Here is a 22044-nt window from a genome sequence, read left to right as displayed (position 1 = left end):
GGGTTACTTGGGCATGCTTCTGAGATTTTAATCGAAAGTAGAAGACCTAGGTTGTTCATCTAAAAAATACAAGGTTTTTCTATTTGTCACCCATAAATTTATTCCTAAAGAACAAACTTTGAATAAAGAGCTTGTGAAGGTGTACATGCTATTTAATCCCATAAAAAATAGCAAATAATTTTAAAGGAAATAAATCAATTGTTGCCTTGACTAGGCTTTTCAATCAGTTTTGGTGATAACAAACAAAGGACACTTTAACTTGGAATGTTTAAGTTGTGATGTTTCAGGAAAACAAGGATCAAGTATGGACCATCTAGTTAAATAACCCAACATGTGATCCAAAGAGAAGCTTAAAGCAGCTCATTACGGATCAAAGCATTAGAAGATAAAGTTAGCTCAAGAAAACATCCAAGAGACTTCAAAAGCAAAAATAATGAAGATGATCTCAAGCTTAGCATATAAAGTTTTAGGAAATCCCATGTGAGTACTTCAAAGTTTAAATATCTACTGAAATATATTTTGAAGCTTCTTAGGGGATCATATGGACTTAGAGACCTACTTAAAAAAAAAAAAAAAACCCCCCCGGAATAAGTTTTATAAAGAATAAAAGAAAGAGAGCAAACTTTTTTTGATATTGAAAAAGAAAATTCAAAAAGTAATCTGTTCAGATGACTGAAGTTTTGATCAGATGCCTAAAGTAACAACTTCAGATGACTGAACTTCATGTTCAATTGCTTGGACTCCAAACTTTCTAAAATCTTGGGAAACACTCCAAGAAAACTTTAGCAACAAGGAAACATGTTTGATTGCCTATAAATATGATTTTCTAATGCAAAATGCACCAATTTCTAAAAATTGTTCATAAGCTCTCTTGCTCTCAAAGTCTCATCTTGTTCATCCCTTGCAAACTGAAAGTGTTGTGATTCTGAGATTGTTGTTCATCAATGTCTAAAGTTATACTACTGATTTCTCATCTAGAGAAAAGGGAGTTTGGTGAAATCCATTTCTAAGTTTCAAAAGTGTATTTCATTCTTGATATTTATCTATTGAAGTACATAGTTTTGAATTGTACTAACTTGCTCTTTGTGTGAGTGTTCTTTGTACACAATCTTTTTATTGTTTTTCTTATAGATTTTGGACGATTCCAGGTTGTTGGATCGTTGACCAAACGAGGGTATATTGTTAAGAGAAGGTGGGCTCTAGCCTTAGCAAAGGAGTGATTGTAATCTGTGTTATTCCGCTCGGTAAAGGAAGTTCTATAGTGGAACCCTTCGGTATTTTGCCAAGGGCGAGGATGTAGGCAAGCCGAACCTCGTAAAATATTTGTGTCTTTTTCTCTTCTTTACTTATTATTTTCTGTACAATCTATTTTTGTGTGTACTAAAGTGCAGATAGCAAGGCTTGAAATTAAAATCGAAGGAAGACTCTTGATATTTAGAAAGTACGTTTTGATTAACCATTTGCAGAAACCCAAAAGGGAGTACGTTGGTTAATCTACGGAAATCTTGATCAAGAGAAGTGCAAACAAATATTTCATTCAAAGAAGGTTGCATACTTTTACAGGGTAGCTGATAAAAGTTCTAAAACTCTTGCATGTTATTTTAAATTGTTTACTTTAATTGATTGGATTGTTTATTTAAATATCAGTATCTTGTAGTGTGTTTATTAGTTGATTACTTTATTTTCTTGTTGTCATACTAATACAAGTATTAAAAAGGGAATAAAAGTTTTTAAAAGAACCCAATTCACCCCCCTCTTGGTAAGTTGTTCCTAATTTCAATTGGTCTTAGAACCTAGTTATAGAAATTCCTAACAAGAAACTTTAAAAAGATCATATGGCGAATATAGAAGTAGCACCCTTTGGTGAAGGTCAATCCTCAACCTTCCTACCAATCTTTTGTGGATACAATTATACCTTTTGGAAAAAGAGAATGCAAATATATCTCCAACACATGGATTGAAAAGCATAGGAAGTAGTTATGGATGGAGACCTTATTCCCACTAAGATAGTTTATGGAAAACAGATTCCAAAAGAAAAGAAGGACATGACCAATTCATATTATAAAATGCTTAAAGTCAATTCAAGTGCTATAAATGCATTATATTGTGCTTTAGATGCTAATGAATTTAATAGGATCATGACCTGCAAAACAGAAAAGGAAATTTGGGACAAATTAGAAGTAACATATGAAGGAACAATTGATGTTAGATACAATAGGATAGACATGTTAACAAGCGAATATGAAGCATTCAAGATGAATTCTAATGAAACAATATCAAGTATGTACACCAAATTTACCCACACAATAAATTCCTTAAGTGTCTTAGGAAAAACTTATACTACCTATGAAATGATCAGAAAAATTCTAAGAGGCCTTCCCTCCATATGGGAACCAAAGGCTACAACTATCACTGAAGGTAGAAATCTTAAGAGCACCTCTTTAGATGAACTCATAGGTTCACTTCTTACCTATGAAATGGCCTTAAAGAAAAGAATCCTAAATCAAAGCATAAAAAATCTATTGCACTAAAAGCATCAAATCACAGCTCTAGTGAAGAGGAAAGTGGAACAAGTGACTTAGATCAAAATGAATTAGCATTCATGACTAAGAGACTAGGTAAGTTCTATAGAAGGAATAAAAGATTTCCTAGAAAGTTCAATAAAAAGAAACCTAAAAAAGGAGAGACAAGTAGTAAAGAAAATAAAAGTAACAATGAACCTCCATGTTATCACTGCAAGAAATCAGAGCATATCAAACCGGACTGTCCGTTGCTTAAGAAAGACAAGAAGAAAAAGAAGGAAGCTATGAAGGCCGCTTAGGATGACTCAAGCTCCAGCAAGACATAAACGAATCAAGCGGACAAGAGATGGAAAATATATGTTTCATGGCGAATGAAGAAGAGGTAAATTCCTACTACTCTTCAACAGAATCTTACAATGAGTTATGTGAAAGTTGTGTGATAGTATGCCTTCCTACAAAGAATTATAAGCTGAGTTGTTTTCTTTGCATAAAAGATTCATAAAAATTTCACAGAGAAATATAACTTTGAAAGATCAAAATAAAGAATTATTGAAGCAACTTGAATCATTCAAAACCATTGAAAAAGAAAAAGACTCTTGTATTAAAAAGTTAGAAGAGGAAATAAATAAAATAACTCAAAAGTTAGGCTAAACTCATGAAGATGATTTAAATAAAAAGGATTTAGAAGTAAATCAACTTAAGAAATCAGTAGAGGATAAGGAGAAAATTATATATAATTTTACCAAAGCTAAAGAAAATTTTGAAAAGATGATTGGACAGCAAAGGTTACATGGAAATAAAGAAGGGATAGGTTATAATGGTAAAACTAATAAAAAGAATAAAAAATTAGACATGGGATGCTTCGTCAAGGAAGTTAAGCACTATGCTAGCTCCTCTTCAAATAACAAAAATGAACACACCACTTGCTATATGTGCAAGACTAAAGGTCACGTAATGTTTGATTGCCCACTAAAAAGAAAGTATGTTAAAGTGCAAGGAGAATGGAAAGTCAATAATGGAACTAACAACAAAAAAAAGAAAGTTAAAAGAATTTTGGTTCCAAAGACTAATACAATGAATCCCTCATTGTAGGTATGCTTTAGGACTACACCGTCAACAGATAAATGGTACTTGGACAATGGGTGTTCAAGGCACATGACCGGTGATAAGACCAAGTTCACTACTTTCAAACACAAGGATGGGGGAAACGTCACCTTCGGTGACAATGCCAAAGGTAAAATTATTGGCATCGGGAAAATAAGTAAAGAACCTTCTCTTACCATTGATAATGTGTTATTAGTAGAAGGATTAAAACACAACCTTTTAAGCATAATCCAATTAAGCGACAAAGGGTTGGAAATAACTTTTAAGAAAGAAAAATATGTTATCCAAAATCCTAAGGAAAATTAAACCTTGTTTATAGCTCATATGATAAACAATGTTTATTGTATAAACCTTGAGAATCTAGTGAATCAAGATGTAACTTGTTTGGCAACAATAAATGAAATACGTTGGCTATGGCATAGGAAACTAGGACATTCTAGGATGGACCAACTATCCAAATTATCTAAGAAAAATCTTGTAAGAGGATTACCAAATACTAAATTCATAAAAGACAAGATGTGTGATGCATGCCAAAAGGGAAAACAGGTTAAAATAAGCTTTAAAAAGAAAAAAAAAACACATATCTACTAAAAGACCCCTAGAACTTCTCCACCTAGACCTATTTGGGCCAACTAGAACCTTAAGCCTAGGAGGAAAACAGTGTGCTTTTGTAATAGTAGATGACTATTCAAGATTTACTTGGGTATTATTCTTAGCAAACAAAGATGAAGTTTGTGACATGCTAATCACCTTATGCAAGAAATTACAAAATGAAAAGAGTTATAATGTAACAAGTTTTAGAAGTGATCAAGGTAGGGAGTTTAGAAACAAAGAGGTTGATAAGTTCTGTAATGAATATGAAATAAATCATAATTTTTCAGCACCTAGAACTCCACAACAAAATGGAGTTGTAGAAATAAAAAATAGAACCCTACAAGAAATGGCAAGAACAATGATAAACGAGAATAATCTACCTAAATACTTTTGGGCAGAAGCTGTAAATACTACTTGTTATATTGTAAATAGGGTATCTATAAGATAAAGTATAGACAAAACCCCATATGAACTATGGAAAGGTAGAAAACCAAATATCTCCTACTTTCATTTATTCTGATGCAAATGATTTATCCTTAACACTAAAGATGATTTAGGAAAGTTTGATGCAAAATCTGATGAAGGTATTTTCTTAGGCTACTCTACAAATAGCAAAGCCTATAGGGTTTATAATAGAAGAACTATTACTATTATTGAATCAATACACATAACATTTGATGAGTCAAATAATTATGACAATAAAGCTAAGATTGATGAGAAAGAAGAGAATTCAAAAAGAGAAGAAGAGCTTGAAATAAAAGAAGAAAACAATATTGAAGCTTCAAATGAAAACATCATAGAAAATCTAGAACTTCCTAAAGAATGACGATATGCTAAAATTCACCCAAAAGAAAAAATTCTTGGTGAAACATCAAAAGGAATAATCACTAGAGCCTCATTGAAAAATATTTGCAATCATTATGCGTTCTTGTCTCAAGATGAACCCAAGAAAATTGAAGAAGCCTTAAAAGATGATTCTTGGAGTATAGCTATGTAGGAGGAACAAAATCAATTTGAAATAAACCAAGTGTGGGAACTTATACCTAAACCCAAAGATAAATCAATCATAGGAACTAAATGGGTGTTTAGAAATAAAAAGGATGAAAATGAGGTAGTTATAAGAAACAAATTTAGGCTAGTAGCACAAGGATATAATCAAGAAGAAGGAAATGATTACGAAGAAACCTTTGCTCCCGTAGCCAGAATGGAAGCAATTAGGATACTTCTAGCTTATGCAGCCCATAAGGATTTTAAATTATAACAAATGGATGTAAAGAGTGCATTCTTAAATGGATATATAAATGAAGAAGTGTATGTTAAGCAACCTCTAGGTTTTGAAAATTCAAAAAACCTAGAACATGTATTTAAGTTAACAAAAGCCTTGTATGGTTTGAAACAAGCTCCTAGAGCTTGGTATGAGAGGCTAAGTAAATTTTTGCTAAAGAATGAATTTTCAAGAGGAATGATAGATAGCACCTTATTTATCAAAACTAAAAACAAAGAAATGTTGATTGTTCAAATATATGTGGATGATATTATATTTGGAGCTACAAATGAAGAACTATGTAAAGACTTCACCATGTGTATGCAAAAAGAATTTGAAATAAGTATGATGGGGGAGTTAAACTACTTTCTGGGATTACAAATTAAACAAGATAAAAATGGGACATTTATAAATCAAACTAAATACATTAAAGATATGCTTAAAAAGTTTGATATGGAACAAAGCGAATCCATAGGAACCCTTATGAGTACATCAACAAGTCTTGATAGAGATGAAAAAGGAAAACAAGTGGACATAAAACACTATAGAGGAATAATTGGGAGTTTATTATATCTAACTGCTAGTAGATCGATATTATGTTTAGTGTATGTATGTGTGCAAGGTTTCAGTTAGCTCCTAAAGTATCACATCTCTAACAGTCGTTAAGAGGATACTTATGTACCTGCTAGGAACACTTGATCTAGGTTTATGGTATCCAAAGGATACTAATTTTGTCATGATAAGCTATTGCAATGCAGATTATCTTGGACAATCCTTAGTATCATGGTTCTCAAAGAAACAAAACTCCATAGCCTTATCAACCGCCGAAGCTGAGTATGTAGCATCCAGAAGTTGTTGCGAACAAATTCTATAAATGAAACAACAATTAAAAGACTTCAAACTAGATTATAAGACAATTCGAATAAAGTGTGATAACAAAAATTCTATAAATATATCCAAAAATCCAATTTCACACTCAAGAACCAAACATATAGACATAAGGCATCATTTTTTGGGAGATTATGTTCAAAAAAAGGATATAACTTTTGAATTTATTAATACAAGTGACCAATGGGTAGACATTTTTACAAAACCCCTATGTGAAGAAAGATTTATATACATTAGAAGAGAACTTGGGTTAATACATAGCAGAGAAGTGTGTTAGAAAAATAATTTCAAATTTTTCTGATCTTCGGTCGTCTGAACTAAGAACTTTAGATGACTTAACACTGTAGCAAACAGGTTCAGATGACTAAACCTGGAACTTCAGACGTCTGGGAGGCTACTGGCTCTTCAAATTCCGAATCTAAAAATCTTTAGACGACTGAAGATAATCCTCAGTCATCTGAAGTCGCGGGATTTAAATATAACTATCAGCTTAAAACTAATCCTCAGTCATCTGAAGTCGCGGGATTTAAATATAACTATCAGCTTAAAACCCTAATTTCAGTCTTCTAAAGTTCGTTGCTCAACTCTTCCGAACCTCTTCCTCTCCATTTCTTCTCATCCTCACCTAGAAATCACTCAATTCGAAGCTTGCTCCTCTCTTCTAAGGATCATTCCACAATATTTAGGGCTTCTACAATCAAGAATCTTCATCAAACATGCCTCGTATCAAGCACACTGCCAACCGAGGCTCTTCATCTGGGAGAGATGTGCAAAATCTTGACAAATGGCTTATTGCTCCCCAAGCTAAGCTTCGTTACTGTACTTCCATTAGCACCACAGATCCTATTCTTGGAAAGGTATTGGATATCTCATTCCTAAACACTGAATTTCCAGAAATCCTTCCTTTGTTCATAAATATAGGATGGTTTGATTTTGTTACCCAACAAACTAAAGGCATTTTCCCTCATCTTATCAAAATATTTTATGCCGATATGACAAATGAAAATGGGATTATCTCTTTTGAGGTGAAAGGAAAGAAAATTTTGTTAAATTCTGAAATTTTGTCTCCCATTTTCAAAATTACTCCAGGAGATTTTAATTGTCCATTGTTTGTTCAATCTTGGAATCTAGAACAAGGGTTTACCTCTGAAAATTTCGTCCCATTGATCATGGAAAATGCACCTAATTATTTTAGGCATCCTCCTTTGTACAAGCAACTAAGTCTAAAAGCCCAAATTTTACACAAAATAGTTGCAAATAACATCCTACCCAAGCAAGGCTCTTTTGATCATCTTTCCTATATTGAGTGCTTTGTACTTTGGTGTCTTCTCAAAGGGAAGAAACTAGACTTGGCCAGCTTAATTATCAAATGGATGGGGGCCAAACTAGAATCCTCCTAAGTTGTCCGTCCCTATGGAGGTGTCCTTACTCTCCTATTCTCTTTTCTCCATGTCTCAAATAGCTCTGAATTCTTTATGAAAAGAACCCGCTATTATCTTTTTAATGAGACCTCTCTAAAGCAAATGGGGAATGACAAAGGTAGCTTGGGTTGGTATTTGAAATCAGGTAGGATTCAGTGCGCCCCTACAGCCACAGCCACAACCTCAGCCTTAGCCTCAGCCTCAGCAGCAGCTCACTCCTCTCCCACATAGGATCTAGGGTCCTCTCATGATACACCTTCATGGTTCTTATCATTCCAAAGGGACTTCTCAAGCTTCTCATCTGAAGTGAGCATTGGGCTTCAAAATATTAAAGAAAAAGTTGCATCCCTTGGTCAACGCGTCACTCATATAGAGAAGTATCAGGCTAGATCTTCTAGGGGAAGTGATCGCATGGATATTAGCTCTACTCCTCATAGTGAATATGATGGTTCTAATGAAGAGGAAGAAGAAGAAGGTTCTACAAGAGAAGGCAACCAGGAAGAAGAAGAATGGTCTGAAGAAGAAGGTAGCCAAGAGGAAGAAGAAGAAGAAGAAGACTAGGATCTTTACGACATACCTAGTATAGATTACTAGTTACTATGTAACTTTTTGAATGTATCTCAGATGTTTGAGTATTAGTACTTTGCGTCTTTTTGTTGTAATATCTCTTGATGCAATGTTTGGTTGCAATAATTTCGTTATGCAAACCCTTCATTGATGGTTATAAAAATATCTTTCCTATTATTTGTTCTTTTTGAATAATGACAAAGGGGGAGAAAGTGTTGTGTTGTTAGCAAAGATAAAAAGAATACATAGACATGTGTCAAAAGTAAAATGAAATATAATAAATGAAAATTAAAAAAGAACATATGGACTATGAACTTACTTGGACAAAATGCCATTATGAACTTACTTGGATAAAATGCATGGTTCCTGTTTTGTTAATCTATATTGGATGCTTATAGTAAGGGGGGGTTTTTTTTTCAAGGAAACCTTTATCCTTGCTCCTTGTTTGTCATCATCAAAAAGGAGAAGATTGTTGGCCTAAATAGGCTTTTCAATCAGTTTTGGTGATAACAAACAAAGGACACTTTAACTTGGAATGCTTAAGTTGTGATGTTTCAAGAAAACAAGGATCAAGGATGGACCATCAAGATAGATAACCTAACATGTGATCCAAAGAGAAGCTTAAAGCAGCTCATTACTTATCAAAGCATTGGATGATAAAGCTAGCTCAAGCAAACATCCAAGGGACTTCAAAAGCAAAAAGAATGAAGATGATCTCAAGCTTAGCATATAAAGTTTTAGGAAATCCAATGTGAGTACTTCAAAGATAAAATATCTATTGAAATATTTTTTGAAGCTCCTTAGGGGATCATATGGGCTTACAAACCTATTTTAAAAAAAAACCTGGAATAAGTTTTATAAAGAATAAAAGAAAGAGAGCAAACCATTTTTTGATATTGAAAAAGAAAATTCAAAAAGTAATATGTTCAGATGACTGAAGTTCTGATCAAACGCCTGAAGTTACAACTTCAGATGACTGAACTTCATGTTCAGATGACTGAAGAATTACTTCAGACGTCTAAAGAATAAGCTCAAATGTCTGAAGATTTTCTAGTGAGAAACAGAAACTAGCAGTAGCAGTTCAGATGACTGAACTTAGACCTCGGTCTTCTGAACCTGACTCTTCGGTCATCTAAACCTCATCTTCTTTCGTCCGACTCTGTATCTAGTGTAATTTTTTAACATGCTCAGGAACTTCAAATGACTAAACTCGAGTGTTCAGCCATCTGAGCACTGTTAACGAGCAAAAATTTTCAAAATTCTAATTTTTAAATATCCGTTGCTTGGACTCCAAACTTTCTAAAATCTTAGGAAACACTCCAAGGAAACTTTAGCAACAAGGAAACAAGTCTGATTGCCTATAAATACATGGTTTTCTAATGCAAAGTACACCAATTTCTGAAAATTGTTCATAAGCTCTCTTGCTCCCAAAGTCTCATCTTGTTCATCCCTTGCAAACTGAAAGTGTTGTGATTCTGAGATTGTTGTTCATCAATCCCTGAAGTTATACTGCTGATTTCTCATCTGGAGAAAAGGGAGTTTGGTGAAACCCATTCCTAAGCTTCAAAAGTCTATCTCATTCTTGATATTTATCTTTTGAAATACATAGTTTTGAATTGTACTAACTTGCTCTTTGTGTGAGTGTTCTTTGTACACAATCTTCTTATTGTTTTTCTTGTAGATTTTGGAAGATTTCCGGTTGTTTGATCGTTGGCCAAACAAGGGTATATTTTTTAGAGAAGGCGGGTTCTAGCCTTAACAAAGGAGTGATTGTAATCGGTGTTATTCCACCCGGTAAAGGAATTGCTATAGTGGAACCCTTCGGTATTTTGCCAAGGGCGAGGATGTAGGCTGTGTTAAAGTCGAACCTCGTTAAATATTTGTGTCTTTCTCTCTTCTTTACTTATTACTTTCTATACAATCTATTTTTGTGTGTGCTAAAGTGTAGATAGCAAGGCTTGAAATTAAAATCAAAGGAAGACACTTGATATGTAAAAAGTACGTTTTGATTAACCATTTGCGGAAACCCAAATGTTATGTTGGTTAATTTGCGGAAATCTTGATCAAGAGAAGTGCAAATAAAGATTTCATTCAAAGAAGGTTGCATACTTCTACAGGGCAGCTGATAAAAGTTCTAAAACTCTTGCATGTTTGTTTAAATTGTTTACTTTAATTGATTGGATTGTTTATTTAAATATCAGTATCTTGTAGTGTGTTTATTACTTGATTACTTTATTTTCTTATTGTCATACTAATACAAGTTAAGTACTAAAAAGGGAATAAAAGTTTTTAAAAGAACCCAATTCACTCCCCTCTTGGGAAGCTATTCCTAATTTCACAAATCGACAAGAATGTATACTATTTAAAAAGATCATGTTGGTCTTAACATTTGAAATCATCAATATTGGCTTGATTTTCTAAAGTTCTCATCATAGTAATTAAATGGTTATTATGCATAAACTGAGATTTTATACCTTGAGTGTTTATCCAAAAATATTTCAGTAAGTGTCTCTAATTTAGCACTATATAAATTCATTTAGTCCGCACTTATTCCTTTTTGCCTAAGTAAGATTAAATCTGCCTAAATCCAATTTTCTAGTCCTAGGTTCTAAGGAAGCAATAGTTTAAAAGTTAGGTAGTTTGCTATGGCACCCATTCTTCTTTTGGTCCCAAGGGGTTGGTCTACCCATTCTAACTTTCTTTCTTTGCCTCTTGCACCTCTAAAAGGGCAAGAGTAATGAATGTGACCTTTCCTTTCACAATACAAGCAAGTTTTGTTTGCATGTGAAGGTTTTGTTTGATTAGTCTTATTTTCACTTGATGAAGCATTATTATGAGATTTAAAGGAGGAACCATAAATGTAACAACCCGAAAACTTGCTATGATATTAATTGTAGTAACCCAAAATTTTGGTCTAGTACCAACTGTAGTAATTCGAATACTTTATCTAGCGAAAGACCTTAAATACAAATATACCAAAGTACTAAATAACCTTAATTGCAACAATATCTCCAATATCAAATTTAACACATTCTTAGAAATTCTAAAATATATAAAAAATAACAAGCTTAATATTTAATCCAAACCGCTGTTTCTAATCCTACCTATGCTTCTGCTACGTTACTCTGATATCAACTATGCTCCTCAAGATATCTGAAATGTTTGATAAAAATTGGGGTAAGACACCTCTCAGTAAGTGTGGACTAAATTATTATCAATGTGTAACTAAAATGAGCTGTAGTATAAAAATACATTCAATAATTCTATTCTAATAAAAATTGCATTTGTAAATATTTAATTTAATAATTTAACTTTTAAACCCGCATTTGTAAAACAGTGGACCATATATAAACAAATATATGCAATTTCCTTCAAATCATAATTTAATCCTATCATATGATCATAATCACATAAATACACAAATATGTATATAGAACTCCTTTTTGGCTATGTCATGTTTAACCCCCATGAGCGGATTGTGCAGTCTGAAGACTGGACTTAATTGGTTGGCCACCCACTAACTAGATTAAATCAAAAGTTTATGTCTATAAGATCAGTTTGCTTGTCACATCCTCATACTCATTCTCATACTCAGGCCAAACCAACTATCAACTGCCAACACTTCCACAATAGTGTGACTACACTAATATTCCGCTGTAGTTACGGTACCGAGCATTCACCACATCAGGCCCATCAAGGTTCTTAAAACATATAAATATGATTTATTAAATAAAAACATTATCATAATCTTATCAATCTTCCCAATATACCATTGGTAAATAAATCTCATCATTAATCACGATCAAATACGTAATAAGCATAATCCCGCATAAAAATCCCAAACTTGCTCATTTATTAATTTACAATCAAACACGTAATAAATATAGCCCCGCGAAATTCACAATAAAACACATAATAAATATATCACAGCAAAACTTGCTCAATTATGCAATAAATTAAAATAAACTCATGCTACATGATTTGTATAATAATTATAATTTCATAAATTACTTGAGAAATTCTTATAAATATCTATTCAGTAAATTTCAATAAAAATGTGGGTATGATCAATTCCACTTTTTATTTTAATTCAAATATATTTAGATAAAACGACATGGCCAAATCTACATACTTAAATTTTTACTTAGGTATATATATCCAAATAAAACAAATATCATCATATTCATATACTGAAATTTATTTAAATATAATTAAAATAAAAATATGATAAAATTAACGTAGTTTAATTTAATTCCAAAATATTCCCAAAAACCCAAGTATATGGAACTAATTGAATTCACATAAATATAATTAAATCCACGTGCTTAAATTTAATCGAGAATAGTTTAAAATAAATCTGACGTAATCTAGCGGACTTACCCTAACCCTGAAGTGGTGCCTACAGCGCATGGATGATGAAATTTCTCCAACTAAATCATTTAAGGGCAAAGCTGGGACGCGAGAATGATGTTTGTTCTTCAATTTGGCTAAGAAATGGCATAGAAATTGATGAGAGAGAGAGAGAGAGAGAGAAAGAGAGAGAGAGAGAGAGAGAGAGAGAGAGAGATTGAGGAGAGAATCTAGCCTCTGAGTGTTGCCTATGGTGCGCCGATGATGAAATATCTCCGGTTAAATCTTTGAAAAGCACAGTTGAGACACCGGAATGATGTTCGTTCTTCAATTTGACAGAGAAATTGATGAGAGAGAGAGAGAGAGTGTGTGTGTGTGTGTGTGACCTTTAGGGGGGAGATTTTAATCTTAAGGATGGAAGTATCCTTAACCTATATATATATATGTATATATATATATATATATTATAATATTATATTATATTATATCAATATATTAATATAAAATATATTATATTATTTAATTAATAATAATTAATAATTAATTATTTTTTAAAAAAAAATTTTTTTAAAGATTATTCTAATAACCTTGTATATATATTTTTGGAGTTATTACATTCTCCTCTCCTTATAAGAATATTTCGTTCTCAAAATTTTGGAAGATATAATTCTAATTGAAATCTAACGTAACCCTAGATTTAAAACTATCCTAACCTACCCATTTCTAGCATTATCCTAATTCATACTTATACTCTGGTAAAATCATTCCTAAAGTCTACAAGATCTATATCCTAGTGCTCTGATACCAACTGTAACAACTCGAAAATTTGCTTTAATACCAACTGTAGTAACCCAAAAATTTGCTCTGATACCAACTATAGTGACCTGAATATTTGATCCAGTGCAAGACTTCAAATACAAATATACCAGAGTACTAAATAACCTTAATTGTTATAATATCTCCAATATCAAATTTAATACATCTTTAAAAATTATAAAATATACCAAAAATAACAAACTTAATATTTAATCCAAATCACTCTTTCTAATCTCATTCACGCTTCCGAATTTCGGCTATACTCCTCAAGATATCTGAAATGTTTGATAAAAATTGAGATGAGACACCTCACAATAAGTATGGACTAAATTATTATCAATGTATGGCAAAAATGAGCTATAGTATAAAAATACATTCAATAATTCTATTCTAATAAAAATCGCATTTGTAGATATTTAATAATTTAACTCTTAAACCCGCATTTATAAAATAGTGGACCACATATAAACAAATATATGTAATTTCCTTCAAATCATAATTCAAGCCTATCATATGATCATAATCACATAAATACACAAATATATATAAAGAACTCCTTTTTGGCTATGTCATGTTTAACTCCCATGACCGAATTGTACGGTTCGAGGACTGGACTTAACTCGTTGGTCACCAACCAACCGAACTAAATCATAAGTTTATGTCTGTAAGATCAGTTTGTCTGTCACATTCTCATATTCATTTTCATACTCATGTCAAACTGACTATCCACCGTCAACACTTCAATAACAGTGTGGCTGCACTAATATTCTTCTGTAACTACTCTATCAAGCATTCACCATATCATGCCCATCAAGGTTCTTAAAACATATAAATATGATCTATGAAATAAAAACATTATCATAATCTCATCAATCTTCCCAATATACCATTGGTAAATAAATCTCATCATTAACCGCAATTAAACACGTAATAAGCATAATCTCACATAAAAGTCACAAACTTACTCATTTACACTCAATCAAACACGTAATAAATATAGTCCCGTAAAATTCACAATAAAATACGTAATAAATATATCACTGCAAAAATCTCAAACTTGCTCAATTATGCAATAAATTAAAATTAACTCATGCCACACGATTTGTAAAATAATTATAGTTTCATAAATTACTTGAGAAATTCTTATAAATATCTATTTAGTAATTTTTAATAAAAACGCAAGTATGATCAATTCGAACTATTTAATTTCACTCAAATATATTTGAATAAAACGGCATGGTCAAATCTACGTACTTAAATTTTTACTCAGGTATATATCCAAATAAAACAAATATCATCATATTTTCATATACTTAAATTTAATCAGATATAATTAAAATAAAAATATGATCAAATCCCATAGCTTAATTTAATTCCAAAATATTCCCAAAACTCACGCATATGGAATTAATTGAATTCACATAAATATAATTAAAGCCACATACTCAAATTTAATCAGGAATAGTTTAAAATATACCTAATATAATCTAACTCACTTACCCTATCCCTAAAGTGGTGCCTATGACATGCGAATGATGAAATTTCTCAGGTTAAATCATTGAAGAGTGGAGTTGGGACCCAGGAATGATGTTCGTTTTTCAATTTGGCCGAGAAATGGCAGAGAAATTGATGTGAGAAAGAGATAGAGATTGATGAGAGAATCCAGCTCTGGAGTGGTGCTTATGGCACGCGGATGATAAAATATCTTCAGTTAAATTGTTGAAGAGCAGAGCTAGGACCCGAGAATGATGTTCGTTCTTCAATTTGACTGAAAAATGGGAGAGAAATTGATGTGAGAGAGAGAGAGAGAGAGAGAGAGAGAGAGAGAGAGAGAGAGAGTGTGTGTGTGTTTGTGTGTGTACGACCTTAAGTGGGGAGATTTTAATCTTAAGGATAGGAAGAATCCTTAACACACACACACACACACATATATATATATATATATATAATATTATATTATATTATATCAATATATTTATATATTATATTATATTATTTAATTAATAATTAATTAATTAATTTAATTTTCAAAAAAAAATTAAAGAATATTCCACTAGTCTTGTATATATATTTTTGGGGTCGTTACTATAAAATAATTTCTTTTTGTAAAATCTATTTCTTTGGGTTCCTAAAGGCTTATTAAAGTTTTCTTTCACATAATCTTCATTTTTCATTTTCAAGAGGATATTTTCTTTTAAGGTATTTTTACTTGGAATTTTTAAATTTTTGGTATTTGCAATAAATTCCTCATTTTGCCTCTTCAAGAAACTATTTTCTTCTTTCAAGATGGAACAAAGACAAGGTTCCTTTTGTTTACATTTTGATAATTTATCTTCCAAATTTTTTATTTTTACTTTTAAAGTTTCATGCTCTTTTTGAATATTTATAAAAAGCTCGTCATTTTTCTTTTTAAAAGAATCATTTTCTTCTTTCAAGGAGAATTCCCTTTATTTAAAAAAAAAACAAGCTCTTTCTCAAAATTTTTGTTCTTTCTATTTATCAAAAGTAATTCATGAAATAATTTAGCGCAATTATTCACTAATTCATCATATGAAGGAGTATAATCGTCGTCATCATCGGAACTTATCTCCTCTTGTTTTATCAACTATGAAGCACGGATGTGCTTCTCCTAATGTGTCTTGGTGAGTAGCACTAGATGAATCTAAGGTAAAACCTATTTCTTTCTTAGGCTCTTCCATGGTGTTTTGAAGCATAGCCCACATTTCTTTTGCCATTTTACATCCACAAATACGACTATATTCATTATCACTTAAAGCACAGTTAAGTCAATGTCTTGCTTTAAAATTGAGTTCTACTAACCTCTTTTCGTTTATTGATAACTCTAATCTCGTCTTTTTAATATCCTCAGTCTTGTAATTTTTCTTTGTGAAGAAGTCTTCATTTGAGATGATCTCCCATAAATCCAAGTCATATGCTAGAATGAAGACCCTCATTTGATTTTTCCATGAGAGGTAGTTGGTGTCGTTGAACTCCGGTACTTTATATACGGGTTGTCCTAGGGAAGAAGAGGTGTTCACCATATACGCGATTTGATCTTTTCGCTCTAGAATTAACTCCAAAAAATCAAGTGCCTTGCTCTAATACCAATTATGAATTATAGAATTACTATGACTTGTTTTGATTCTATTATGAGCTAATCGCTATCACTAAGGTTACAATGTAACCTCTCCATGACAATTCTGAATCTTATTTCTCTGTGATCATAATTTTATCATTCCTTTTGAGTATACATCATTGATTTTAATGCTTTCAGTTATCTAGCCAATAGTTGAGTGATTTGTTTTTCAAGTTAATTCAAGAGATGATGCATGGAGTTTAGCTTCGTATGATGCATCTCATGAATTGAACGAAAGGCATGGATATGCCAATGTGATTCGTATGGATTTATATGAAATATTATTAATCTTGATGTACTAAAATGCCTTTAAATTCACATAAACATACTGTAGGTTATCATATGTTGGGTAATTCTAATTCTACTCGAGAGAGGGTCTTAGATAAGTTATAATATTTTGCTGTCAAATAGGATGATAATTGATTAATTGCGTGATTAGGATTTGGGATTGGATTGGTTAGGTGAGCTAGAGGCCTTAGTGTTTTCTTCTTTGGTGAAATCTTCTTCTATTTAAGTATTTAGTTTATTTAAGTTTATTTTTTTTTTCAGATTAAAAATCCAACACTTTTCTTGATTTTCAAATAATTTTGAATTAGAAAAATTTCAATATTTAATAGGTAAATAGTCCTCAAGGGTTCGACATCCTTCTTTATCATTATATTACTTGTTATGATTTTGTGCACTTTCGAATTTTCACAACAATCGTCACTAATAATGCATTATTAGTGATGGATACAAGATTCGTCTCTAATGGCTTAAATATTAGTGACAAATTTTATTTTCATCACTAATAATTTCGTCACTAAAAAGGTCATTTTTTGTAGTGTAGGTGAATGCACTCTTCAATGCACCTCTATGGTCTCAATACTGAAAATGACACTAATATGATAATTCCATTCTCTTAGGCTGCATTCATCGTTTTGTGCCACTTAACATAATCCTTCTTTTAGTTTGATATGTATTAAAATATGACTATAGGTGGTATTAAACAAGGTGTAGTTGTGATAGTTATTTGGAGGATCAAAGTTCCACCATTTCAAAGGGCCTTAATCCATCTTGTAGTGTCCCTCTGTGCTTCTTTTCTCATTAAGGTTGATGTACTTTTGGAATTTGACTATCATTACCGCATGTTTGCTAGGGCTTACTTTCATAAGGATGTTGAGAACTTATAGGGTTGAGTTGTCATGGTAAAGCTACCTTACAGTGTAATTTCTTAATCTCTAGGGTTGCATTGGTAAAGTAGCACATTAAGTCCTTCAATATCTCCCTTCCCTATACGAGGCTTATCAGATGAGTTGAAATCTTCACTAAATAATTATTTATCAAACTTTTTGAAGGATAAAAAAAATCATGCCCTGATACCATGACATATAGGGCCACTTGAGTGTGATGATGAAGGCACGACTTATGATACCAACAATTCCACCATTGTGTTGCAAGTAAATGGAGAATCCAAACTCCTCACCAAGTTATTGGTTGCATTTGACTTGCTTCCTTGAGCATACTTTCTTATTTGCTTGAGTCAATCATTTGTTTGTTTGAACTTTTTTTAGAACTAAACATTGATGAATTCCTATGCTAATGCTTTCGAAGTCTTTTTTCACACAAATTTTTCTCTCCTCTTTTATTGTAACTTGGTGAGTTAGCACGCTTTGATCTATCTCCAATGGCAGATATTTTTCTCCTTTTGATACTACAAATTAATTCCCTAGTCTCCTTTCAAGGAAGGAAGATAATATTTTCATCTTTTGATTTGATGTCACGAAAATAGGTCCAAAGAATTTATCTAAAGACAAGTTCAAAATTATAATATATATATATATATATATATATATATATATATATATTTGGTTCAACACTTAGTCAAGTTTATCTCCCATGATCAATCCTCTTAATTTATAGCTATTTTAGCCTGATAAGATCGTGAGCCCCAAAAGGACATTGTAATTAACTTGACTCAACATGTGACGTAGCCCCTACTAAACTAAGCTTCCAGCCAACTTATCTCTGACAACTTTAATTTTCATTTATATAAAATTTTCCGATTTTACTAAACTGTCCTCAAGTTACAGCCAACAAAGAAAGCAAATAAAACACATTTGAAGGGACAAACAAGTCCAAACAAAACCCTAAGAGAGAGAGATAAGAGAGAACCACGAACGCCCAAAACTAAAAAAACCCGTCGTATTGCGCCATGCTTTGAAAACGCGGCACGCCGTTCGCGCCGCCCCGTGGCCGTGCTCCCGCTAAGCTTACGTGTCCAAAGACCTCCAAACCCTTCCGCCATTGAGTCCATATATACAATGCCCTTCCGACATTTTCTCGCCAGTGAAAATAAGAGAAAGGGAGAAATATCAAAATCTCCAGCGCTAAATGCTAATGGCGAAATTCCTACCGACGATCGGGTCTCCGGCGCTGATCATCGTCGCGGCAGCAACAGTTTTGATCTTCGTTTCCGTCCTTGCTCCCGTCTCGGCCGCCGGTGGGTCAATAGTCGGAGCGAGGACGGAGTTGCCGAACGTGCAGGCGAACGAGGAGGTGCAGGAGCTGGGGAGGTTCTGCGTGGAGGAGTACAACCGGCGGCTCCAGGAATCCGGCCGCGTGGGGGCTGTCTCCGGTGGGGTGCTGGTGTTCTCGGAGGTCGTGGAGGCACAGACGCAGGTGGTGTCGGGGATTAAGTACTACCTGAGGATTGCGGCGACCGAGGTCGGGGTGAAGAAGATGTGCGACGCGGTGGTGGTAGAGAAGCCGTGGGTGAAGTCCAACTCCAAGGAACTCCTCGACTTCGCACCCTCCTCCAACTGATTGTGTCTAATTACGTGTGGTTTGGTGGTAGGGGTTATAATCGATGTGTCTGCTTTTGTTCTGTGTTTTATTTCTATTGGAAAACCGCGATGACTGTTCTAATTTGGGAATATATATATTTTAGTGTTTGGAATTCTTTATTATTTATATTTATTTATTTTTTTATAAATAGTATTTGAGATTGACATGCTTGATGTACTCTTTTTAAAATAATAAAAATTAATTTTAAAAAATGAGAAATTCTTTAGAAACCAGTAAAGTTTAACTTTTAACAGTAAAATATTTTTTCACAATTTTTTATGCTTTTTTTTTTTTCAAAAAATTTAAATTTACCCATTAAAAATCAATGTTACCTTGTACAAAAGTAATATATGTTTACAATGATAATTTTAAATATTTAAGTTAGGTTATTAAATTTTTCGGCAAACACTCATGACGAAATTTTTTTTTTTTTTTTTTAAATATTCAACAACTTCATTTTTTCATAAGAGAGTTAAAGAACATTTAAAATAACTTAATTTGATCTTTTTATAGAAAGAAAGCAATTCCTTTTCCTTAACATGAAAATCATGAAAGTTAATTTGCGAATAAACGGTATCGAACTAAAGAGAGGTAGTACAAGTTCAACTTTAGAAAGAAGACGAACGGAAAAACCTAACTAGAAGAGAAAGGTAGAAGAAAGACCTATCAAGAAAGGAAAGGTGACAATTGATTCGAATATTACCCGAAAGGTAAAAGATAAAAGTCATATTCAATGCTTCATTTGTGCTTTACAGGGACATTATACTACAAAGTGCGACAAGAACCCTAAAGCCAAGAAGAATAGGAAGGCTAAAGAAGGAGAATCTTGCACTCAAAAACAAATTATCATTGAACCAGAAAAACTTCATCAGAAGGAGGAGGTTTCATATTTAAAAGAATTTTTAGGAAGAAATCCTAAAATTTCATATGATATGGAAAAATATATTATGTAGAATCCTAACTGGCACCAACCATCTAGAAGTTCAAAAAGAAAAATAGAAAGTGGTGCGGGTATTGGAGGAGTTTGAAACTATATAAAAAAAAAGAACTCAAAGAAATAAATCGAGAATATATGGCGAGAGTCATTTATGAGCAAATCATTGTTAGGCAGGAAGTTGAAGACAAGCTTAACAAAAAAAAGTTTTCGACAAAGACCATGAGGTCTAGAAGAATTTAGAAAACTAAAAATTTATTGGAGAAAAAATGGTTTAGCAAAACCAAGGCTCCATATTGTAGATCTGATCGATGAAGAAATGTTCTTTGATGCACGGAGAGCTTTTAGGATAGGAAAGGTGCAGTTTATTAGCTTTAAGAAAATCAGTGTTATTTTTAGATGGTTGCCACCATTAATACGTATTATCCTTAATTTCACAGATCCAGGGAAATTTTGATGGACAACATATATTGAACCTATCCAATTAAAAACAAGAAGAATCTTTGTTGACCTTATTGGTTATATCCTATTTTGATCATGACAAATACTTTAATATTTAATGGTTGATGAGTTTGTGTGTAGGACCAATCGGAAGTATCATATGGTGCACGCACATGGCACATAAAGTGAAGACCCGAAGACCCTAAAAATTATTTCATGTTGTATTGTAATTTAATCCTTTATTTGGGTCTGTAATAGTAACATAGGAACATGGTCTGTAATAATTAATGTCTTACCTGCATGGTAGGATGGATAAGCTCAAGACCATAGATGGATTTAAGAAAACACCCTTTGGTCGACCGACGCCATATTTTTGGGGTTAATTCTCAAATGCCTTAGATCGACCATAGGACCCACAAATCTGTATGAAAAAATTTCCTATTGCATTAAAAATAAACTTCATATGAATAAGGTGAATGTATAAGGGAGTTGGAACCGAAATGCATTAAAAATGCATGTTCGATCGACCGAACTTTCACAGTGTAAATCATTCGGTCGACCGAACTGGTCAAGTGGTCAACATTTTGACCATAGCTTGGTCGACCGTACTATACCAAGTTCATATGACCTTGTCGATTGAACTCCCACCGAGTCAACGTTTGACTCCTCGGCCGACCAACCAAATTTAAATGGGCAACGCCCTGGTCGACCGAACCCACACGTGGGAGAATCCAATGCTCTGGTTGACCGAACTTCATAGTTCAAAATTACCTGATCGACCAAACCGCGCGGAAATGGAAAATCGCCCTTGGGACACTAAGTCCGGTTGACCGAATTTTCCGTTCAAATTTCGCCTGGTCGATCGAACTTAGTCACCTGGTCAACCGAACCTCGCGTCCGGTCTAACAGTGCTCTTGGGTTGGAAATTATTGTTTTACTGCAGTTAAATTTTTTAAACGAGGTTATTTGTGCAAAGATGTTTTAAAAAAATCCTAATAATTCCCTTCATGTCCTGAATGGTTATATTTTTGGGGAACTCTATATATACCCCTTCATTTGCAAAAATTAGTATGAGATTAGCAATAATAATTAGCAAATATCTTCTAAATCTCAAAAAGCCTATTTTTCATATTCATGCTATATACTTCCATTCTTATTCATCTATATTGCAAATACCACTT

At 32.8% G+C, this 22044-nt stretch overlaps 1 protein-coding gene across 1 annotated transcript; it reads left to right on the top strand.

Annotated features, from left to right (window-relative positions):
• The first annotated feature begins 18803 nt into the window (after nt 1-18803).
• Nucleotides 18804-19600, top strand: LOC131145183 (cysteine proteinase inhibitor 5-like). Its single transcript, XM_058094311.1, has one exon. It carries the CDS (start codon nt 19036-19038, stop codon nt 19465-19467), a length of 432 nt encoding a protein of 143 aa, XP_057950294.1. The 5' UTR covers nt 18804-19035; the 3' UTR covers nt 19468-19600.
• Nucleotides 19601-22044: the final 2444 nt, after the last annotated feature.

The sequence above is a fragment of the Malania oleifera genome, chromosome 12, assembly GCF_029873635.1.
Source record: "Malania oleifera isolate guangnan ecotype guangnan chromosome 12, ASM2987363v1, whole genome shotgun sequence".
NCBI lineage: Eukaryota > Viridiplantae > Streptophyta > Magnoliopsida > Santalales > Ximeniaceae > Malania > Malania oleifera.
Note: the sequence above shows the minus strand (reverse complement) of the source record. Positions and strands in the feature narration are given on the sequence as shown.